Source organism: Mobula hypostoma, chromosome 4, assembly GCF_963921235.1.
Source record: "Mobula hypostoma chromosome 4, sMobHyp1.1, whole genome shotgun sequence".
Taxonomy (NCBI): domain Eukaryota; kingdom Metazoa; phylum Chordata; class Chondrichthyes; order Myliobatiformes; family Myliobatidae; genus Mobula; species Mobula hypostoma.
Window position 1 is genome coordinate 191,538,545 of NC_086100.1, and position 18,509 is coordinate 191,557,053.

Consider the following 18,509-nt stretch of genomic DNA (forward strand, 5'->3'; position numbering starts at 1 on the left):
TTTAATCATGCAAGTCATCCATAATTTAGATATTTCTTCTTAAGATCATCACCTCTACTGGCAGCAGCTCACCAGAGTCCTCTGCCTTGAGCCAGTCCTTCAATCTCCCTTCAGGTATAGCCCATCATACATCTGCTGCACAAATACTCTTCTACTACTACTACTAATGAGTCCTCATAGTCAAGAGCCTCTGTTAGCATTTCTATAGCTCTGGGTTCTTGCAGTATAGGGTTGCTAGCCGCATGCCCAACCCTCATCCTTTCACAGGTTGTCTTGGGACCATCCATGGTGGAGTTATAATTTCGATTAAGTTTGTGTCAATTTACAGCAAGTCTGTTCTTCAAAGTTGACAGCACATTTATTATCAAAGTATGGATGCAGTTACAACTGAGATTTTGTCCTCCCACAGACAGCCACGCAACAAAGACACGCTATGGGACCCACTGAAAGAAATCAAACACTCAACATGCAAAAAAAAAACAAATCACGCAAATGGCAAATAAACGAGCGAGAAAATAAAAACGTACGCAGAACGAAACAGAGTCCTCAACTAGGAATGTTCACTTCAGTTCAATTTAGCACTGTGTCGTTCACTGACTTCAGCCGTAAAGTCAGTCTGCTACAATCAAAAATCGCACAAAATAGCAAAAAAAAGTGACCAGAAACACATAACATGAACCCCAGAGTCCAATCCACAAACTGCGTTGATTAAACCTTGTCTTGTAATGTACCGTGCTACTGCGTAATGCTGATTTTTAAGGCATTTATACCTGTCTATGTATAGTGGTGAATTTGAACTTGAAAGGGGCTTGATCAGAAGAAGAAAGCACTTCATGTTATGAAATGGAAGTGAAAATTAAGACTAAAGTGTCTAGGAAAGTCTAGCACAGAGTAGACTGGGAGGATGCATCCTACAAACCTTGCTGAAAAACACCACAGGTGCTGAGTGCAAAGCTCCCTTGGTCAACATCTTCCAGATAGTCCAAAAAAAATGCTTATTTCACTTCTTTTACATCTGATTTTCATCCTAAATGTGTTTCTGAAAAGGTTAGAGCCTGTGATTTACCAGTTTGGAGATTGATTGAGTGATCCAGCACTTTGCTGTCTCCAAAAAGATTCCAGAAAGCAAACGCAAGCTTGAACACCCTTGAGACAAACGAATATGGGGCACAAGCTGATGTTCAACTCCATTTCACTGATTAAAGTGTCAATTATCATCAACTGAAGAGATGAGGAAGACTGAACCATTGAGGGAAATACGGAAGGCGAGGAAGAGTTCAGCGCCGTCTACCTGCCTTTTCATCACTGATGAGATCCCTCTGGTGCCAGTGAGGGAGCCTATGTAGCCAATCACTGTGTGAAGGCTTGCTGTGCCCAGAGGGTAGGCCTGGGCATTCAAATGGTGTCGAAGGATGTAACCGAGGTTCTACGTTTATGGATTTCGTCTATCGATCATGGGCTTTTTCAGTCTTACGGTTTTTATATTCTATGTTTTTGCCCATTGTTTTTTACTGCAGAGGAGGGGGTTTGGGGATCAATGTTCTTGTTGAGTTTTGTACGGGGAGAGGAGTTTGATGATCTAGCTATGGGTAAATAGACTCACTGTCTCGTGGGCAGCCTTGGGAGAGGCGGGGTCTACAGGGATAACCTCAAACAGAAAATCCAGAGTGGAGCCCCTAAGGGAGCTGGATGTCATTGGACATCCTTCTGGCAGCTCCTACAGTCAAGCTGGTGCCAAACATATTGCTTTGCCTTCCTTTGGACTACCCTAGTGAGGTGGAGAGGGGGGTCTTAATGACTGGGCATCCCAGTATCTCCATCCCTTCCGCCCAGGCTTGGGACTGACCCACAGTGCACGCTCCATTGTCCTTTGAGACAGACGGATGCCATCATCATGGTGTTGTCGTTCTTTTTTCATTGTGTGGGGTTTGTTGGGGGCGGGGGTTGTGGGTTTGCTGTTTCTCTTTGAACTGACTTCCATGGTTTTCTTTATTGCGTGGCTCCCTGAGGACGACAAATCTCAGAATTGTATACTGCGTATGTACTTTCATAATAAAGGATTCACTGAACCTTTGAACAGCAGAGGGGGTGGCCATCCAGCCCATTGTACCAGGCCCATTCTTTGAAAACTATCTAAAGCAGCCCACTTCCTACTACTCTTCACAATTGTTTTTGAATGCTCCCTAGACAAGTGGTTCATCTTATGTACATCAGCTGTCACACTCCCCCATTGTAACCAGAACAACAGCAGTCATTTAAAATTCATACCTAGTCTTTCACAAAACTGAACCACCTTTAAACTCCCCTATCATATTCCTCCTTCTTCAGCTCTCTGCCTCTTCCACTTAACATCTCCCAGATTTTTACTTCATCCACCCCCTCACCACCCACCCACCTGTTCTCCACTATCACCTGCCAACTTGTACTCCTTCCCCTCCCCAGAAACCTTCTAATTCTGGCTCCTTCCCCCTTCCCTCCCAGTCCTGATGAAGGGTCTCAGACTGAAATGGTGATTCTGTATTCCTCTTCTGACCTGACCTGCTGAGCTCTTCCAGCAATTTTATGCCACAAGATATAGGAACAGAATTAGGCCATTTGGCCATTCGAGTCTACTCTGCCATTTCGTCATGGCTAATTCAATTTTCCTCTCAGCCCCAATCTTCCACCTTCTTCCCATATCCCTTCAAGTCCTGACAATTCAAGAATCTATCAACCCCTGCCTTATACAGTATATACATAAAGACTTGGCGTCCACAGCTGCCTGTGGCAAAGAACGCCACAGATTCACCTCTCTCTTGCTAAAGAAATTCCTCATTTCTGTTCTAAAAAGACATCCCTCTCTTCTGAGACTGTGTCCACCAGTCTTAAACTATCCCACCATAGGAAACATCCTCTCCGCATCCATTCTATCAAGGCCTTTAACATTGATAGGCTTTGATAGTCATGAGTGTACAGGGTATAGAGGGCTGATGACACAACCTTGAGGAACATCAATTAGGTCACCCCTCATTCTTCTAAATTCTAGTGAATACAGGCCCAGAGCCATCAACCCCTCTTTATATGACAACCCATTCAATCCTGGAATCATTTTCATGAACTTCCTTTGAACCTTCTCCAGTTTTAGCACATCCTTTCCAAGCTAGGGGGCCCAAAACTGCTCACAATACTGTAAATGATGCCTCGTCAGTGCTTTATAAAGTCTCAACATTACACCCTTGCCTTTATATTCTAGTCCACTTAATATGAATGCTAACATTTGCCTTCCTCACCACAGACCCGACCTACAAATTAGTCTTTAGGGAATCCTGCACAAGGACTTCCAAATCCCTTTGCTCCTCAGTTTTTGTATTTTCTCTCCATTTAGAAAACAGTCAACCATTTAATTTCTTCTACCAAAGTGCATGACCATTCACTTCCCAGTACTGTATTCCATCTGAATACACCTACGCTCTGTCCGCCAGAGAAAGCAGGATCTCCCAGTGGCCACACATTTTAATTCCACATCCCATTCCCATTCTGACATGTCTATCCATGGCCTCCTCTACTGTAAAGATGAAGCCACACTCAGGTTGGAGGAACAACACCTTATATTCCGTTTGGGTAGCCTCCAACCTGATGGCATGAACATTGACTTCTGTTAATGCCCCTCCTCCCCTTCTTACCCCATCCCTTATTTATGTATTTATTATTTTTTCTTTTTCTTCCCCTCCGTCTTTTTTCTCTCTCTGTCCCTCTCACAATAACTCCTTGCCTGCTCTCCACCTTCTTCTGGTGCTCCCCTCCCCCTTTCTTTCTCCCTAGGCCTCCGGTCCCATGATCCTCTCCCTTCTCCAGCCTTGTATCCCTTTTGCCAATCAAGTTTCCAGCTCTTAGCTCCATCCCTCCCCCTCCTGTCTTCTCCTATCATTTCAGATCTCCCCCTCCCACTTTCAAATCTCTTACTATCGCTTCTTTCAGTTAGTCCTGACGAAGGGTCTCGGCCCGAAACGTCGACTGTACCTCTTCCTATAGATGCTGCCTGGACTGCTGCATTCCACCAGCATTTTGCGTGTGTTGCTTGAATTTTCAGCATCTGCAGATTTCATTGTGTTTACTATATTCCATCTGCTGTTTCTTTGCCCATTGGGAACTAGTTGACTTAATCAGCATTTCTGATCTGGCTATTTTTCACGATTGCACTTAAAAAAAATTCTCCTAATCTAAGTCCTAATGTAGCCTCTCTACTTCCTCAAAATTACTTGCCCATCCACCTATCTGCACTTCATCTGCAAACTTTGCAAGAAAGCCATCAGTTCCATCATCTAAGTCATTGACATCTAACAAAAAATAATCAATCGGAACACAGACCCCGGTGGAACACCACTAGTCACCAGCAGCCGGCCAGAAAGGGCTCCCTTTATTCCCGTTCTTCCTCCTGCCAATCCTTTATTCACGCTAGAATCTTTGCTATAGAATCATGGGCTTGTAGCTTGTTGAATAGTCTCAAGTGTGACAGCTTGTCAAAGGCCTTCTGAAAATCCAAGTCCACAACATCATCCGATTCTCCTTTGTCTATCCTGCTTGTTATTTCTTCGAAGAATTCCAGCAGATTTATCAGGCAAGATTTTCCCTTGATGAAACCATGATGACTATGACCTGTTTTATCATGTGCCTCCAAGTATCCTGAGACCTCATCCTTAATAATCGATTCCAACATCTTCCCAACCACTGAGGTCAGACCAACTGACCTATAGTTTCCTTTCTTTTGCATCTCTCCCTTCTGGAAGAGTGGAGTGACATTTGCAATTTTCCAGTCTTCCGGAATCATTCCAGAATCTAGTGATTCTTGAAAGATCACCACCAATGCCTCCACAATCTCTTCAGCCACCCCTTTTAAAACTCTGGGGTGTACACCAGCTGGTCCAGGTGACTTATCATCCTTCAGACCTTTCAGTTTCCCAAGAACCTTCTCTCTAGTAATGGCAACTTCGCACACTTTATGGCCCCTGACACACAGAAGTTCCATCATATTGCTAGTGTCTTCCACAGTGAAGACTAATGCACAATACTTATTCAATTCATCTGCCATTTCCTTGTACCCCTTTACTTCCTCTCTGGTATTATTTTCCAGCAGCCCGATATCCACTCTCACCTCTCGTTTACACTTTATGTATCTGAAGAATCTTTTGGTATTCGCTTTAATATTATTGGCTAGCTTACTTTCGTAATCCATCTTCACCTTCTTAATGGTTTTTTTTTTAATTGCCTTCTGTCGGTTTTCAAAAACTTCCTAATCCTCCAACCTACCACTAATTTTTCTTCTATTATATGCCCTCTCTTTGGCTTCTAAGTTGGTTTTAACTTCTCTTGTTAGCCACAGTTATGTCATCTTGCATTTAGAATACCTTTTCCTCTTTGCGATGTATAAATCGTGTGCATTCCAAACTGGTCTAGAAATTCCAGACTTTGCTGCTCTGCCATCATCCCTGCCAGTGTTCTTTACCAATCAATTCTGGCCAACTCCTTTCTTGTGCCTCTGCAATTTTCTTTACTCCACTGCAATACTGATACATCTGACTTTAGCTTCCCAAATAACAGGGTGAATTCGATCATATGAAAGATAGAGAGATAGATACTTTATTGATCCAAAAGGAAATTGCAGTGTCACAGTAGCATTACAAGTGTATAAATATATAAATATTAGAAGAGAAGCAAGAAAGAATAAAAGTAAAATATACAAGAATTACAAGGCAAAAATTACAAGATCACTTCCCCGGCTCTGGGTTGACTCATTATGGAGCCTGATGGCCAATAAGAATGACCTCATATAGCACTCTTTGGAGAAGCGCAGTTGTCTTAGTCCATTACTGGAAGTGCTCCTCTATTCAGCCAAAGTGGCATGCAGGGGGTGAGCAACATTGTCCAGAATTGCCAGGATTTTCTGGAGGGTCCTTTGTTCTACCACAACCTCCCATATGTCCAGTTTGACTCCTATAATAGAACCAGACTTTCTAATCAGTTTATTGAGCCTGATGGCATCACCCATGTTGATGCCATTGACCCAGCACACCATCACATAGAAGATTGTACTTCTATGAAAATAGAGCACAGGAGATCACTTACCCCCAAGGATTCTTTTACCTTAAGCTCTCTTATCAATTCCAATGCATTGCACAACAACCAATCCAGAATAGCTGATCACCTAGTGGACTCAACTGCGAGTTGCTCTAAAAAGCCATCTCATAGGCATTCGAGAAATTCCCCCTCTTGGGATCTAGCACCAACTTGATTTCCCCAGTCTACCTGCTTATTGAAATCCCCCAAGACTATTGTAACATTGCCCCTTTGGCATGCATTTTCTGTCTCACATCGTAATTTGCAGACCACATCCTTACTACTGTTTGGTGGCCTGTGTGGAACTCCCATCAGGGTCTTTTCATCCTTGCAGTTCCTTAGCTCTATCCACAATGGTTCAACACCTTGTTACCCCATGTCATCTCTTTCTAATGATATGATTTCATTTTTTAAACCAACAAAGCAATGCCACCTCCTCTGCATTCCTGCCTGTCCTTTCAAAATGATGTGTATCCTTGGACATTATGCTCCCAGGTATAATCTTCTTTCAGTCATGAATCAGTTATGCCTACAACACCATAAATGCCAATCTGTCACGGTGCTACAAGTTCATCTACCTTATTCCGTATACTGCGCACATTCAAACACTTTCAGTCCTGTATTCACCTTTTTTGATTTTGTCCGCTTTTTACATTGCAACTCAGTTTTGTCCTATCAACAGCCTCGCTTCACAACACACTGTCTCTGTTGGTAAACCAGCTACCACATCTTCAGCACCATCACTCAGGTTCCCACACCCCTGCCAAATTAGTTTAAACCCTCCCAAACTACTGTAGCCAACCTGCCCGCAAGGATATTGGGCCCCCTTTGGTTTAGGTGTAACCTGTTTTTTGTGTGTTGTTAGCTTTTTAACTGACACAGGAGCCAGTAAATTCACCAACCGCACATCAAAAATAACTACAGGGCTCGGACCTGATTGAGTAATTAAAACCAATCTCACCCACTGCTTGCTTAATATTTATGAGAGCATGTTACTTTAATTGAAACAATGCTTTACATTAGCATAAGAATAAATGTAGTGTGCAGTTAACGATCTACTTTCTGAAGTACAATGAGTTGGTTGTTTGTCATCATGGAATAAGTGTACCTACATCGCGGAGGTGTCACGGCACACTTGCAGAGAATCAGGGAAAAATTGACCCATGGAAAATGAAGCTCTTACCACCGACGCATCACTGTAAACACAGCTGCATAAACAGAGTAGTCATCTTTCATGTTCTTCATCAATACTGCATTAGATCATAAGTCATAAGATTTATAGGAGCAGAATTAGGCCATTCAGCCCACTGAGTCGGCTCTACCATTCCTTCATGGCCGATCCATTTCTCTCTCAACCCCAGTCTCCTGACGGGAAGCAGGAGTATCAATCAGTTGAGCACCTTCAGCAACGGGCAGGGTTTCCCAGTGGCCACCCATTTTAATTCTACTTCTCATTCCCATACTGACATGTTGGTCCAGGGCCTCCTCTCCTGCCACGATGAGGCCGCTCTCAGGTTGGAGGAGCAACACCTCATAATCCATGTGGCTGGCTAGCCTCTACTTCTAACCTCAGAACACAAGGAACTTCCTTTAGAACAGAGATGAGAAGGGTATTTTTTTTAAGCCAGAGGGCGGTGACTCGGTGGAATTCAATGTCAGAAACGGCAGTGGAGCTCACAATAACTGGGTATATTTAAAGTGAAGATTGACAGGTTCTTGATTAGTCATGGTGTCAAAGGTTAGGGAGAAGTGAGGAGAATAGGATTGAGAGGGATAATAAATCAACTTCACCTGTGAGTTGACTGGGGTGACATACTGCGTCCGGTGCTCCCGATGTGGCCTTTTATATATTGGTGAGACCCGACGCAGACTGGGAGACCGCTTTGCTGAACATCTACGCTCTGTCCACCAGAGAAAGCAGGATCTCCCAGTGGCCACACATTTTAATTCCACATCCCATTCCCATTCTGACATGTCTGTCCACGGCCTCCTCTACTGTGGAGATGAAGCCACACTCAGGTTGGAGGAACAACACCTTATATTCCGTCTGGGTAGCCTCCAACCTGATGGCATGAATATCGACTTCTCTAACTTCCGCTAGGCCCCACCTCCCCCTCGTACCCCATCTGTTACTCATTTTTATGCACACATTCTTTCTCTCACTCTCCTTTTTCTCCCTCTGAATATACCTCTTGCCCATCCTCTGGGTCACCCCCCCCCTGTCTTTCTTCCCGGACCTCCTGTCCCATGATCCTCTCGTATCCCCTTTTGCCCATCACCTGTCCAGCTCTCGGCTCTATCCCTCCCCCTCCTGTCTTCTCCTATCATTTTGGATCTCCCCCTCCCCCTCCAACTTTCAAATCTCTTACTCACTCTTCCTTCAGTTAGTCCTGACGAAGGGTCTCGGCCTGAAACGTCGACTGCGCCTCTTCCTATAGATGCTGCTTGGCCTGCTGCGTTCACCAGCAACTTTGATGTATGTTGCATAAATCAACCATAATAGAATGGTGGAGCAGACACAATGCGCCAAGAAGCCTATTTCTGTTTCTATGTCTTTAGGTCTTATGGCATGAACATTGATTCCTCTAACTTCTGGTAACTTCTCCCTCTCCTCTTTTCCATTCCCCATTCTGGCTAGCCTCTTATCCCTTCTCTTCTCCTCCCTTGCCCATCACCTGTCCCTCCTCCTTCCCTTTCTTCCATGGTCCACTGTCTTCTCCTATCAGATTCCTTCTTCTTCAGACCTTTACGGCTGCCGGCGACTGTGGTGGAGGTGAATACAATAGGGTCTTTTAAAAGGCTTCTCGATAGGTACATGGAGCTTAGAAAAATAGGAGTTATGAATAACCCTAGGTAATTTCTAAAGTAAATGCATGTTCGGCACAGCATTGTGGGCCAAATGGACTATGTTGTGTTGTAGGTTTTCTGTGTTTCTATGCTTACCTTTTCCACCTATCACTACCCAGCTTCTCACTTCATCTCTGTTCCCCCACCTACCTACCTTCCACCTCACCTGGTCTCACCTGTCAGCTCGTACTCCTTCCCCCTCTCCCACCTTCTAATTCTGGCTTCTTTACTTTCCAGTCCTGATGAAGGTTCTCAGCCCAGAACTTCTCCATAGATGCTGCATGAGCTGCTGAGTTCCTCCAGCTTTTTGTGTGTTGTACCCCGGATATCCAGCTTCTGCAGAGTATCTTGCATTTATGATTCAGTACTGTAATGTTGTTCTTTTAATCCTAAAAGGTACCAGAAATAAAAATGACAAGGGCTCCTGTAAAGTAGGGCAATGGCACCTATTCAAAGTATGTTATAGCATGTCAATATCATCATTATGTGCTGTGTCATATGATGCAGATGATCATGGTCTATTTCACTTGATTGTTGTTCTTGGCAAATTTTTAATACAGAAGTGGTTTGCCATTGCCTTCTTCTGGGCAGTGTCTTTACAGGTTGGGTGACCTCCCAGACATTATCAATACTCTTCAGAGATTGTCTGCCTGGCATCAGTGGTCACACAACCAGGATTTGTGATCTGCACCGGCTGCTCATACGACCATCCAACACCTGCTCCCATGGCTTCACGTGATCCTGATTGAGGGGCTAGGCAGGTGCTACACCTTGCTCAAAGGTAACCTGCAGGGTAATGGAGGGAAGGAGCACTTACACCTCCTTTTGTAGAGGCATGTCTCCATCCTGCCACCCAAGAACCCATATCGCTACAGAATGTCAAAATCATGAATGCAATGTCGATGATTAAACTCAGCTTTAACCATGGGAATCACCACAGAATAATTGTCAATATCCAGCATCTCCCAATACCACATTCTGTCGCACACATCACACTGCTCTTCCATCACTTCCGATGGGGGTCCAGGAACTTTTACCCCAGGTCAGTACAATGCCATGGAAACTAGAACTGCTGCTTCACAGCTCTAAAGACCCAGGTTCGATTCTGACCTCGGGTGGCGTTTACAGACCCTGCGACAGTCTGGGTGCTCCAGTTTCTTCTCCTGTCCCCAAAGATGTGCCACTTGGTATCAAAATCAGGTTTATTATCACTGGCATCTGCTATGAAATGTGTTATTTTGCTGCAGCAATACAGTGTAATACATAAAAATATACTGTAAATGAGAATATTGGATGGTGGGGTGGAGATATGTTTCTACCAAAGGAGGCGTAAGGCGCTCCTTCCCTCTGCTAGCCTGCAGGTCACCCTTGGGCAAGGTGTAGCACCTGCTTAGCCCCCGATCAGGGTCACATGAAGCCATGGGAGCAGGTGGTGGACGGTCGTATGAGCAGCTGGTGCAGATCACAAGTCCTGGTTATGCGACCACTGACTCCAAGCAGGCAAACTCTGAAGAGTATTGATAATGGCTGGGGTCACCCATCTTGTAAAGACACAGCCCAGAAGGCAATGGCAAACCACTTCTGTAGAAAAATTTGACAAGAACAAACATGGTCATGGAAAGACCATGATTGCCTATGTCATAACAAACAAACAAACAAAGCTACAATAAAGAATATTAAAAATAAGTAGCTCCAAAATAGAGTAAAATAGTGAAGTAGTGTTCATACACTGTTCAGAAATCTGATAACAGAGGAGAAGAAGCTGTTCTTGAGACATTGAGTGTGTGTCTTCAGGTTCCTGCACCTCCTCCCTGACGGTGATAAAAGCAGGACTGGGATACTGGCTCCTGTGATGTGATGAACTGTGTCCACAATTATCAGCGTACAGTTTCTGGCTGTCACGTTGTCATACCAGATTCAGATTCATTTATCACATGTACATCGAAACATAGCAGTGAAACAAATGTGTCATTTGCATTAGCAACCAACACAACCATCCCGCAAGTCATTACACATCCAGGCAGAATGCTTTCTTTGCAACACACATAAAATGATGTAGGAAATCAGCAGGTCAGGCAGCATCTATGGAAGTGAACAAGCAGTCAACATTTTGGACCAAGACCCTTCTTTGGAACTGGAAAGGAAGGGAGAAGACACCAGAATTAAACGGTGGATGGAGGGGAAGGAGGATAGCCCAGGTGGGTAGAAAAGGCAAAGGGGTGGAGAAGAAGGAATCTGACAGGAAGAGTGGAAAGGGAAGAAGGAGAGGCACCTCGGGAGTGATAGGCAGGTAAAGAAAAGGTAAGAGGCCAGAGTGGGAAATGGAAGAAAAGGGAAGGGGGACAGAAAAAAATTACTTGAAGGAGAAATTCAATGTTCATACCATTAGGTTGGAGGCAACCTCTCTGACAGTGGCCTCATCATTGCAGTAGAGGAAGCATTAATAAACGTAGATATGAGTTTTGTAAGAGCTTAGAACCAGCAAACACATGCGGAAATGTAATTCCTGACTGCAAGGCTTCCCAATATCAATGCCCAGAAAATGAAGGACCCTTCTGACAAAGATAGCTTGCATCAAAGTTCAGAACAGAGTACAGTACAGAGAAAATTACGAGGACTTTGCCAGGACTTGAGGACCTGAGTTAAAGGGAAAGATTAAATAGGTTAGGACTTTATTCCCTAGAGCACAGGAGAATGAGGGGAGATTTGTTAGAAGTATACAATTTATGAGAGGTATAGACAGGGTAAATGCAAAGAGGGATTTTCCATTGAGGTTGGGTGAGACGAGAACTAGGAGTCATGGATTAAGGATGAATTATGAAATGTTTAAGGGGAACATGAGGGGGAGCTTCTACATTCAGCAAATGAAGGCCTCCCAACCCTTGAGCACGTGTACATGAAACACTGCCATAGGAAAGCAGCATCCATCATCATAGATGCCCACCACCCAGGCCATGCTCTTTGCTCACTGCTGCCTTCAGGTAGAAGGTACAGGTGCCTCAGGGCTCGCACCACAATGTTCAAGAACAGTTAACTACCTCTCAACCATCAGGCTCCCGAACAAAACTCAATAACTACTCTCACCTGCCCATCTATTGCAATGTTCCCACAACCAATGATCTCACTTTAAGGAATCTTTATCTCATTATCTCATGTTCTCATTATTTATTGCTAGGTACTTATATTTGCATTTGCACAGTTTGTTGTCTTCTGAACTCTGGTTGATCTTTCATTAATCCTGTTTTAGTTAGTATTCTATAGATTTGCTGAGTATGCTGACGGGAAGATGAATCGCAGGGATGTATATGGCGACATTGATAATAAAATTTACTTTGAGCTTTGGTGAGAGTGTGGAATGAGCTGCCAGTGGAAGTGGTTGATGCAGGGTTTCTTTTTCAACATTTAAGAGAAATTTGGACAGGTACATGGATGGGAGGGGTAAGGAGGGCTATGGTCCAAGCAGTGGTCGCTGGGACTAGGCATAATTATAGTACAGCATGAACTATATAGCATAGCATAATTATAGTACAGCATGAACTAGTACAGCATTACTTCTGTGCTGTAGTGTTCTAAGACTCCTGGAGGGTAGATGTCAATTCCACTAGAGCAAAGTCTCGACTGAGAGAATACAGAATCATAGAGCTATGCAGTACACAAACAGGCCCTTTGGCCCAACTCACCCATGCTGACCAAGTGAGTCCCATTTGTCTGCATGTCTAAACCTTCCCAATCCATGCACTCGGCCAAGTCTCTCAATTGCACCTGCCACTACCACCTCCTCTAGCAGCCCATTTGACTTCTTCGCACAGTAGTGCTGCCGGGGTGCTGCTTGGACAGAGATGTCTGCTCCAAATGTACAATCTTCCCTCTTAATTACCACATTAAAAAGTCCAACCACAGTATTCACAAGGATGTTGCCAGGACTGGCGGCTATGAGTTATAAGGCGTTGCCTAGCAGATAGCATGATGCTATGACAACTTAGGCTGTTTTGGGGTTCGGAATTTAATTGCGGTCCCATTCTGTAAGGATTCTCTGTACATCGTCCACAAAGCATCAGGATCCTTTTCAATTTCCTCCCACAGTCCAATGGCATACTGGCCATTGGTCATTGTAAATTGCCCTATGATTAGGTTAGTGTTAATCAGGTTTGGTGATTGCTGGGGCGACATGACCTGAAGTACAAGGAGGGCCTACTCCACACTATATCGTTAAATAAATAAATTACTAAGTAATCTTGTAGCTATGCCACCTTGAGTCTTCAGCCAGGGGCTGATGAGTCTGTACAATTCTTATCAAAGAAAGGCTGTGCTGACATTGGTGAGGGCCTAGAAGATGTTCACCAGAATAATCCTGAGAATGCAAACGTTATGACAGGAAGAGTGTTTGATGACTTTGTGTTCGGTTCTGGTCACCTCACTACAGGAAGGATGTGGATACTATAGAAAGAGTGCGGAGGAGATTTATAAAGGTGTTGCCTGGATTGGGGAGCATGCCTTAAGAGAATAGGTTGAGTGAACTTGGCCTTTTCTCCTTGGAGTGGAGGAGAATGAGAAGTGACCTGATAGAGGTGTATAAGATGATGAGAGGCATTCATCGTGTGGATAGTCAGAGGCTTTTCCCCCCATGGCTGAAATGGCTAACACAAGAGGACATAGTTTTAAGGTGCTTGGAGGTAGGTACAGAGGGGATGTCAGGGGTTGTTTTCCACACAGAGTGGTGGGTGCGTGGAATGCACTGCCAGCAACAGTGGTAGAGGCGGGTACAATAGGGTATTTTAAGAGACTATTAGATAGGAAGTTGGAGCTTAGAAAAATAGAGGGCTATGCGGTAGGATAAATCTAGGCATTTTCTAGAGCAGGTTCCATGGTCAGCACAACATTGTGGGCCAAAGGGCCTGTAATGTGCTATAGATTTCTATGTTCTATGACTTTGGGCTTGTTCTTACTGGAGCTCAGAAGAACAAGAGAGGATCTCATTGAAACCTACCGAATATTGAGAAGTCTCAATGGAGTGGAGATGCAGAAGATGTTTTCAATAGTGGGAAGGTCTAGGACCAGAGGACACAGCCTCAGAATAGAAAGATGATCCATTAGAACAGAGATAAGGATGAATTTCTTTAACCAGAGGGTGGTGAAGCTGTGGAATTCATTGCCACAGACAGCTGTCAGGTCATTGGGTACATTTAAAGTGGAGATTGATAGTCTCTTGATTAGTTAGGGTATCTAAATTTTCGGAATGAAAGCAAGAGAATTGGGTTGAGAGGAATAATAAACCATCCATTTCAAATGATAGAGCAGAGTTGTTGGGCCAAATGACCTGATTCTCCTGCTATGCCTTATGGTGGAGTGGTGGGGTGGAGATACGCCTTGGGCAAGTTGCAGCACCTGCTTAGCTCCCCTGATCAGGGTCACGTGAAGCCATGGGAGCAGGTGGTGGATGGTCGTATGAGCAGCTAGTGCATATCACAAGTCCAGGTTAAGAAAGACAGCTGAAAGAAATATAAAAAAAAGGACTGTATAGGCCAAAGGGCCTGTTTCTGTGCTGTCGTCCTTTATAACTCTATGACTCTACGTCATGTGAAAAGAAATCAAGATAGCGAGGTAGTGTTCATGGACTGGATAGGCAGGGATCGTTTTCCCTAGAGCACAGAGGCTGAAGAAGATCATGAAGGGCATTGATAAGATCAATAGTCACGTCTTTTTCCCCCAAGGTAGGGGAATCTAGATTTAAGACCATAAGACACGGGAGCAGAATTAGGCCATTTGGCCCATCAAGCCTGCTCCATCATGGCTGATTTATTATCTCTCACCTGCCTTCCCCCCATGACCTTTGACGCCCTTATTAACCATGAAGTTATCAACTTCCACTTTAAAAATACCCAATGACTTGGCCTCCACAGGTACTAAATTCCACAGATTCACAACCATTTGGCTAAAGCAATTCCTCTTCATCTCTGCTCTAAAGGGAAATCTTACTATTCTGAGGCTGTGCCTTTGGGAACTAGACTCCCCCACTTTAGAAAGCTTCCCCATGTTGAGAGTGGGAAGCTTTAAAGGGCACCTGAGAAGACAGTGTTTCCAAATGGAGGGTGGCGGGTTCGTGGGAAAAGGAATTAGCAGAAGTAGCAGTAGGGACGGATACAATTACAATGTTTAAAAGACCTTAGGCACACGGATAGGAACAGTCAAGGGACATATCAGCCAAATGCAAGCAAATGGGCTCAGCTCAAGTCAACATCTCTGTCAACACAGAAGAGCTGGTATTGTGCTGTACAATTTTATTCAGACACCATTTGAAGAAAGTAGAATGGCTGAGACTCCATCCACTCCAGCAGTCACCATCAGGGAGATACTACAAGACCATCACCACTGAGACTACAGGGCATCTCCCAAACTTCTTTCCTGTAGCTGTCCACCTTCTCAACAAAACTCACTCAGGTGTGATATCCTACCCGTCCCAGCACAACATCCATTAACTGATCTTTCCTACTCTCTTTGACCTGCTGATAATTATTGAGTCTGTTCATATGCTCACATTTACTTAAGTTTGATTATTGACATTCGGGCTAATTGTGGATTGCTCATGACTGTTTGTACTATTGCCTTGTAAATTGTTGGTTGCTATTGTGTTGTCTGTTATGGTATTGTCCTGCGTTTTATGCTTGGCACCGGACCACAATCAATTCTGCTTTGTTTCACATACTGGCAATAAAGTGATTCTGAAATCGCCACCTCTGATTTATGGTCCAACCCATATCAGCAGAGACACCTAGATATTGTCACACTCATCCTATGGACTCTTGCCGTGTTAAAATTTTGATACCACTGTGACACACTATTACAGCTCCAGGCGATTCAGAGTTTGGAGTTTAATTCTGCCACTCTTCTGCAAAGAGTATCTGTGGGTCTCCCTGTGGAATGTGTGGGTTTTCCCTGGGTGTACTGATTTCCTCTCACAGTCCAAAAACGCACTGTGTAGGTTAACTGGTCATTCTAATTTGTCCTGTGATTAGGTAAGGGTTAAAACGGGGTTGTCGGGGGTTGCAGGGGCAGAGGGGCTTGAGGGGCTGGAAGAGCTTTAGCACTAAATAAATAAACAAACAAAAACCTGCTCATTAATGCAAATATCTAATCAGCTAACCATGTGGCAGCAACTGCATACATAAAAGCATGCAGACAAGGTCAAGAGGTTCAGTTGCTGTTCAGACTAAGCATCAGAATAAAATGTGTTCTAAGCGACTTTGACCGTGGAATGATTGTTGGCTAGATGGGGTAGCTGGAGTATGTCAGAAACTGGTGATCTGGAATTTTCACACGTAACAGTCTCTAGAGAGCTGCGCGAAAAACAAGAACAAAAATCTAGTGAGTGGCAGTACGGCGGGCGAAAACACCTTGTTACTGAGAGTGGTCAGAGGAGAATGGCCCGACTTGTTCAAGCTGACGGGAGGGCGACAGTAACTCGAATAACCGCGCATTACAACAGTGGTGTGCAGGACTGGATCCCCGGACACACAACAGATCAGACCTCGAAGTGGGGGTACAACAGCAGAGGACCACGAACATACACTGAGTGTATGTATGTATGTACTTTCGCTTTAAATCGCTCAGCGGGTCGAACCGGCACGCCCATCCGCCTATGTCTGATCACCGCGGTCTAACATTACGCTTTCGCCCATTCATAAAGCCAGCGGCGAGTGACAAGTTGCTGAGGCACCGCAGTTACACAGACACAACCGTCTCCAGTCAGTTCCACCGCGACACTCTGCGATTCAACTTGCCAATGAATTAACCGTGCGAGTAAATACAACGAGGCGCGAAGGGTAAAAAATAAACCGCATACACACAAAAATAGTCTATACGCTATGTTCAAATAAAAAACATACTGTTTCACATTTATATCGCAACTGTTATGCAACAGGAATTACCCTGAAACAAGACAGAAATTGGAACGGAGCATATTGGATAAACAAGACTCCTCCAACAGTTAAACGTCTTATGTTGTGCATTCATACGAAAATATTATCATAAGCAGAAATAAATGCGGTTAACGCATTCCTGGCTGAATTAGAATCGCTGACGGCACTCACCGTGCAAGCTTTCGTCTGGTAAATTATAAAAAGCCATGTCGTTAATTTATTTAGGAGTATATTTACTGAATGAATCTTCCTCTTTAACCTGGAATTGGTAGATTAGAGACCTGGGAGGATTTGCTTGCCAGTTCAGCTTTCTCTTGCCATTTGCTTCTCCCAGCTCTCGGGCTTACATCCCCCGTTCTGTCCGCTTCTCCCCTCGCTCGTAAACGGGAACGTGCGGAGATGCACGTCGGTCCCTGCACTGCCCAGCTCGGACCGATCATGTGAGCTTGGCCAATGATCATCTTGTAAACAAAAGGCTAAGGGACCGTCTCACAAAAATACTTCCACTGGGTCCCACGCAGAATCGCAACAGGAAAATTAACACCCGACCGGCGAGTGATTAAGGAAGGGCGTATTGATATGAAAGACAGCAGAGCATGCATACTTAAATACATTACGTATACAACAAATAAAGAAATGTGATCCAGTCCATCACAGGAAAAGCTCTCCCCACCATTGAGCACATCTACAAGGAACGCACCACAAGTAAAAGCATCCATCATCAAAGACCCCCACCATCCAAACCATGTTGTCTTCTTGCTGCTGTCATCGGGAAGGAGATATAGGAGACTTAAATGCCATGCCGCTAAGTTCAGGAACCGTAATTACCCTTCAACCATCAGCCTCCTGAACCAGCGTGCACAACACTGAACAGATTCCACAGCCTATTACCCAAATTTTCAAATACTCCACACTTCATGGTCTCAATATTACCTGCTTCTTATATATTATTATTGCTATAATTTATTGTGTTTGTATTTGCGTTATCTTCTTTTACACATTGATTGTTTATCAATTCTTGTTTGTATACAGTTTTTCATTGATTCTATTGGATTTATTTGTAATTATTTGTTTTTTTTTAGCAAGACATCACAGAGTAGGCACTTCTGGCCCTTTGAGTCATGCTGTCCCAGCAACTCCCTGCAACCCAGATTAACCTAACCTAATCATGGGACAACTTACAATGGCCAATTAGCCTTCCCGTCCTTCGGTCTATGAGAGGAAACTGGAGCACCAGGGGAAAACCCGCACATTCCACAGGGAGGAAGTACAAACACTCCTTACAGAATGGTGCAAGAATTGAACACCGAACTCCAGAACGCTGTAATAGCGTTGCGCTAGCGGCTACACTACCGTGGTGCCCTCAAGAAAATAAATCTCAGGGTAGGATATGATGGTGTAGAGCAGTGGATCTGTGGAATTCTTTGCCACAGGCGACTGTAGAGGCCAAGTCTTTATGTATATTTAAGGAAGAGGTTGATAGGTTCTTGATTAGTTAAGGCATGAAGCGATATAGGGAGAAAGCTGAGACTGACAGGAACATTGGATCAGCCATGATGAAATGGTGGAGCAGATTCAATGGGCCAAATGGCCTAATTCTGCTCCTGTAGCTTATGGTCTTATGGTCTTATTTGGTAAAACATAAGTTCCTTG

The 18,509-nt window shown here is 44.2% G+C and overlaps 1 protein-coding gene across 2 annotated transcripts in view; it reads right to left on the bottom strand.

Moving 5' to 3' along the window:
* Nucleotides 1–17,590, bottom strand: part of LOC134345007 (BCL2/adenovirus E1B 19 kDa protein-interacting protein 3-like) — a 60,597-nt gene extending 43,007 nt beyond the window's left edge. The window contains exon 1 of one of the 2 annotated variants that reach the window (XM_063045142.1): nt 17,557–17,590. In XM_063045142.1, coding sequence (XP_062901212.1) covers nt 17,557–17,578 — 22 coding nt within the window. In that variant the 5' untranslated portion in view covers nt 17,579–17,590. Of the gene's footprint in view, nt 1–17,027; nt 17,316–17,556 lie in introns of those variants that run through there. The other variant, XM_063045141.1, reaches the window with a different exon arrangement.
* Nucleotides 17,591–18,509: the final 919 nt, after the last annotated feature.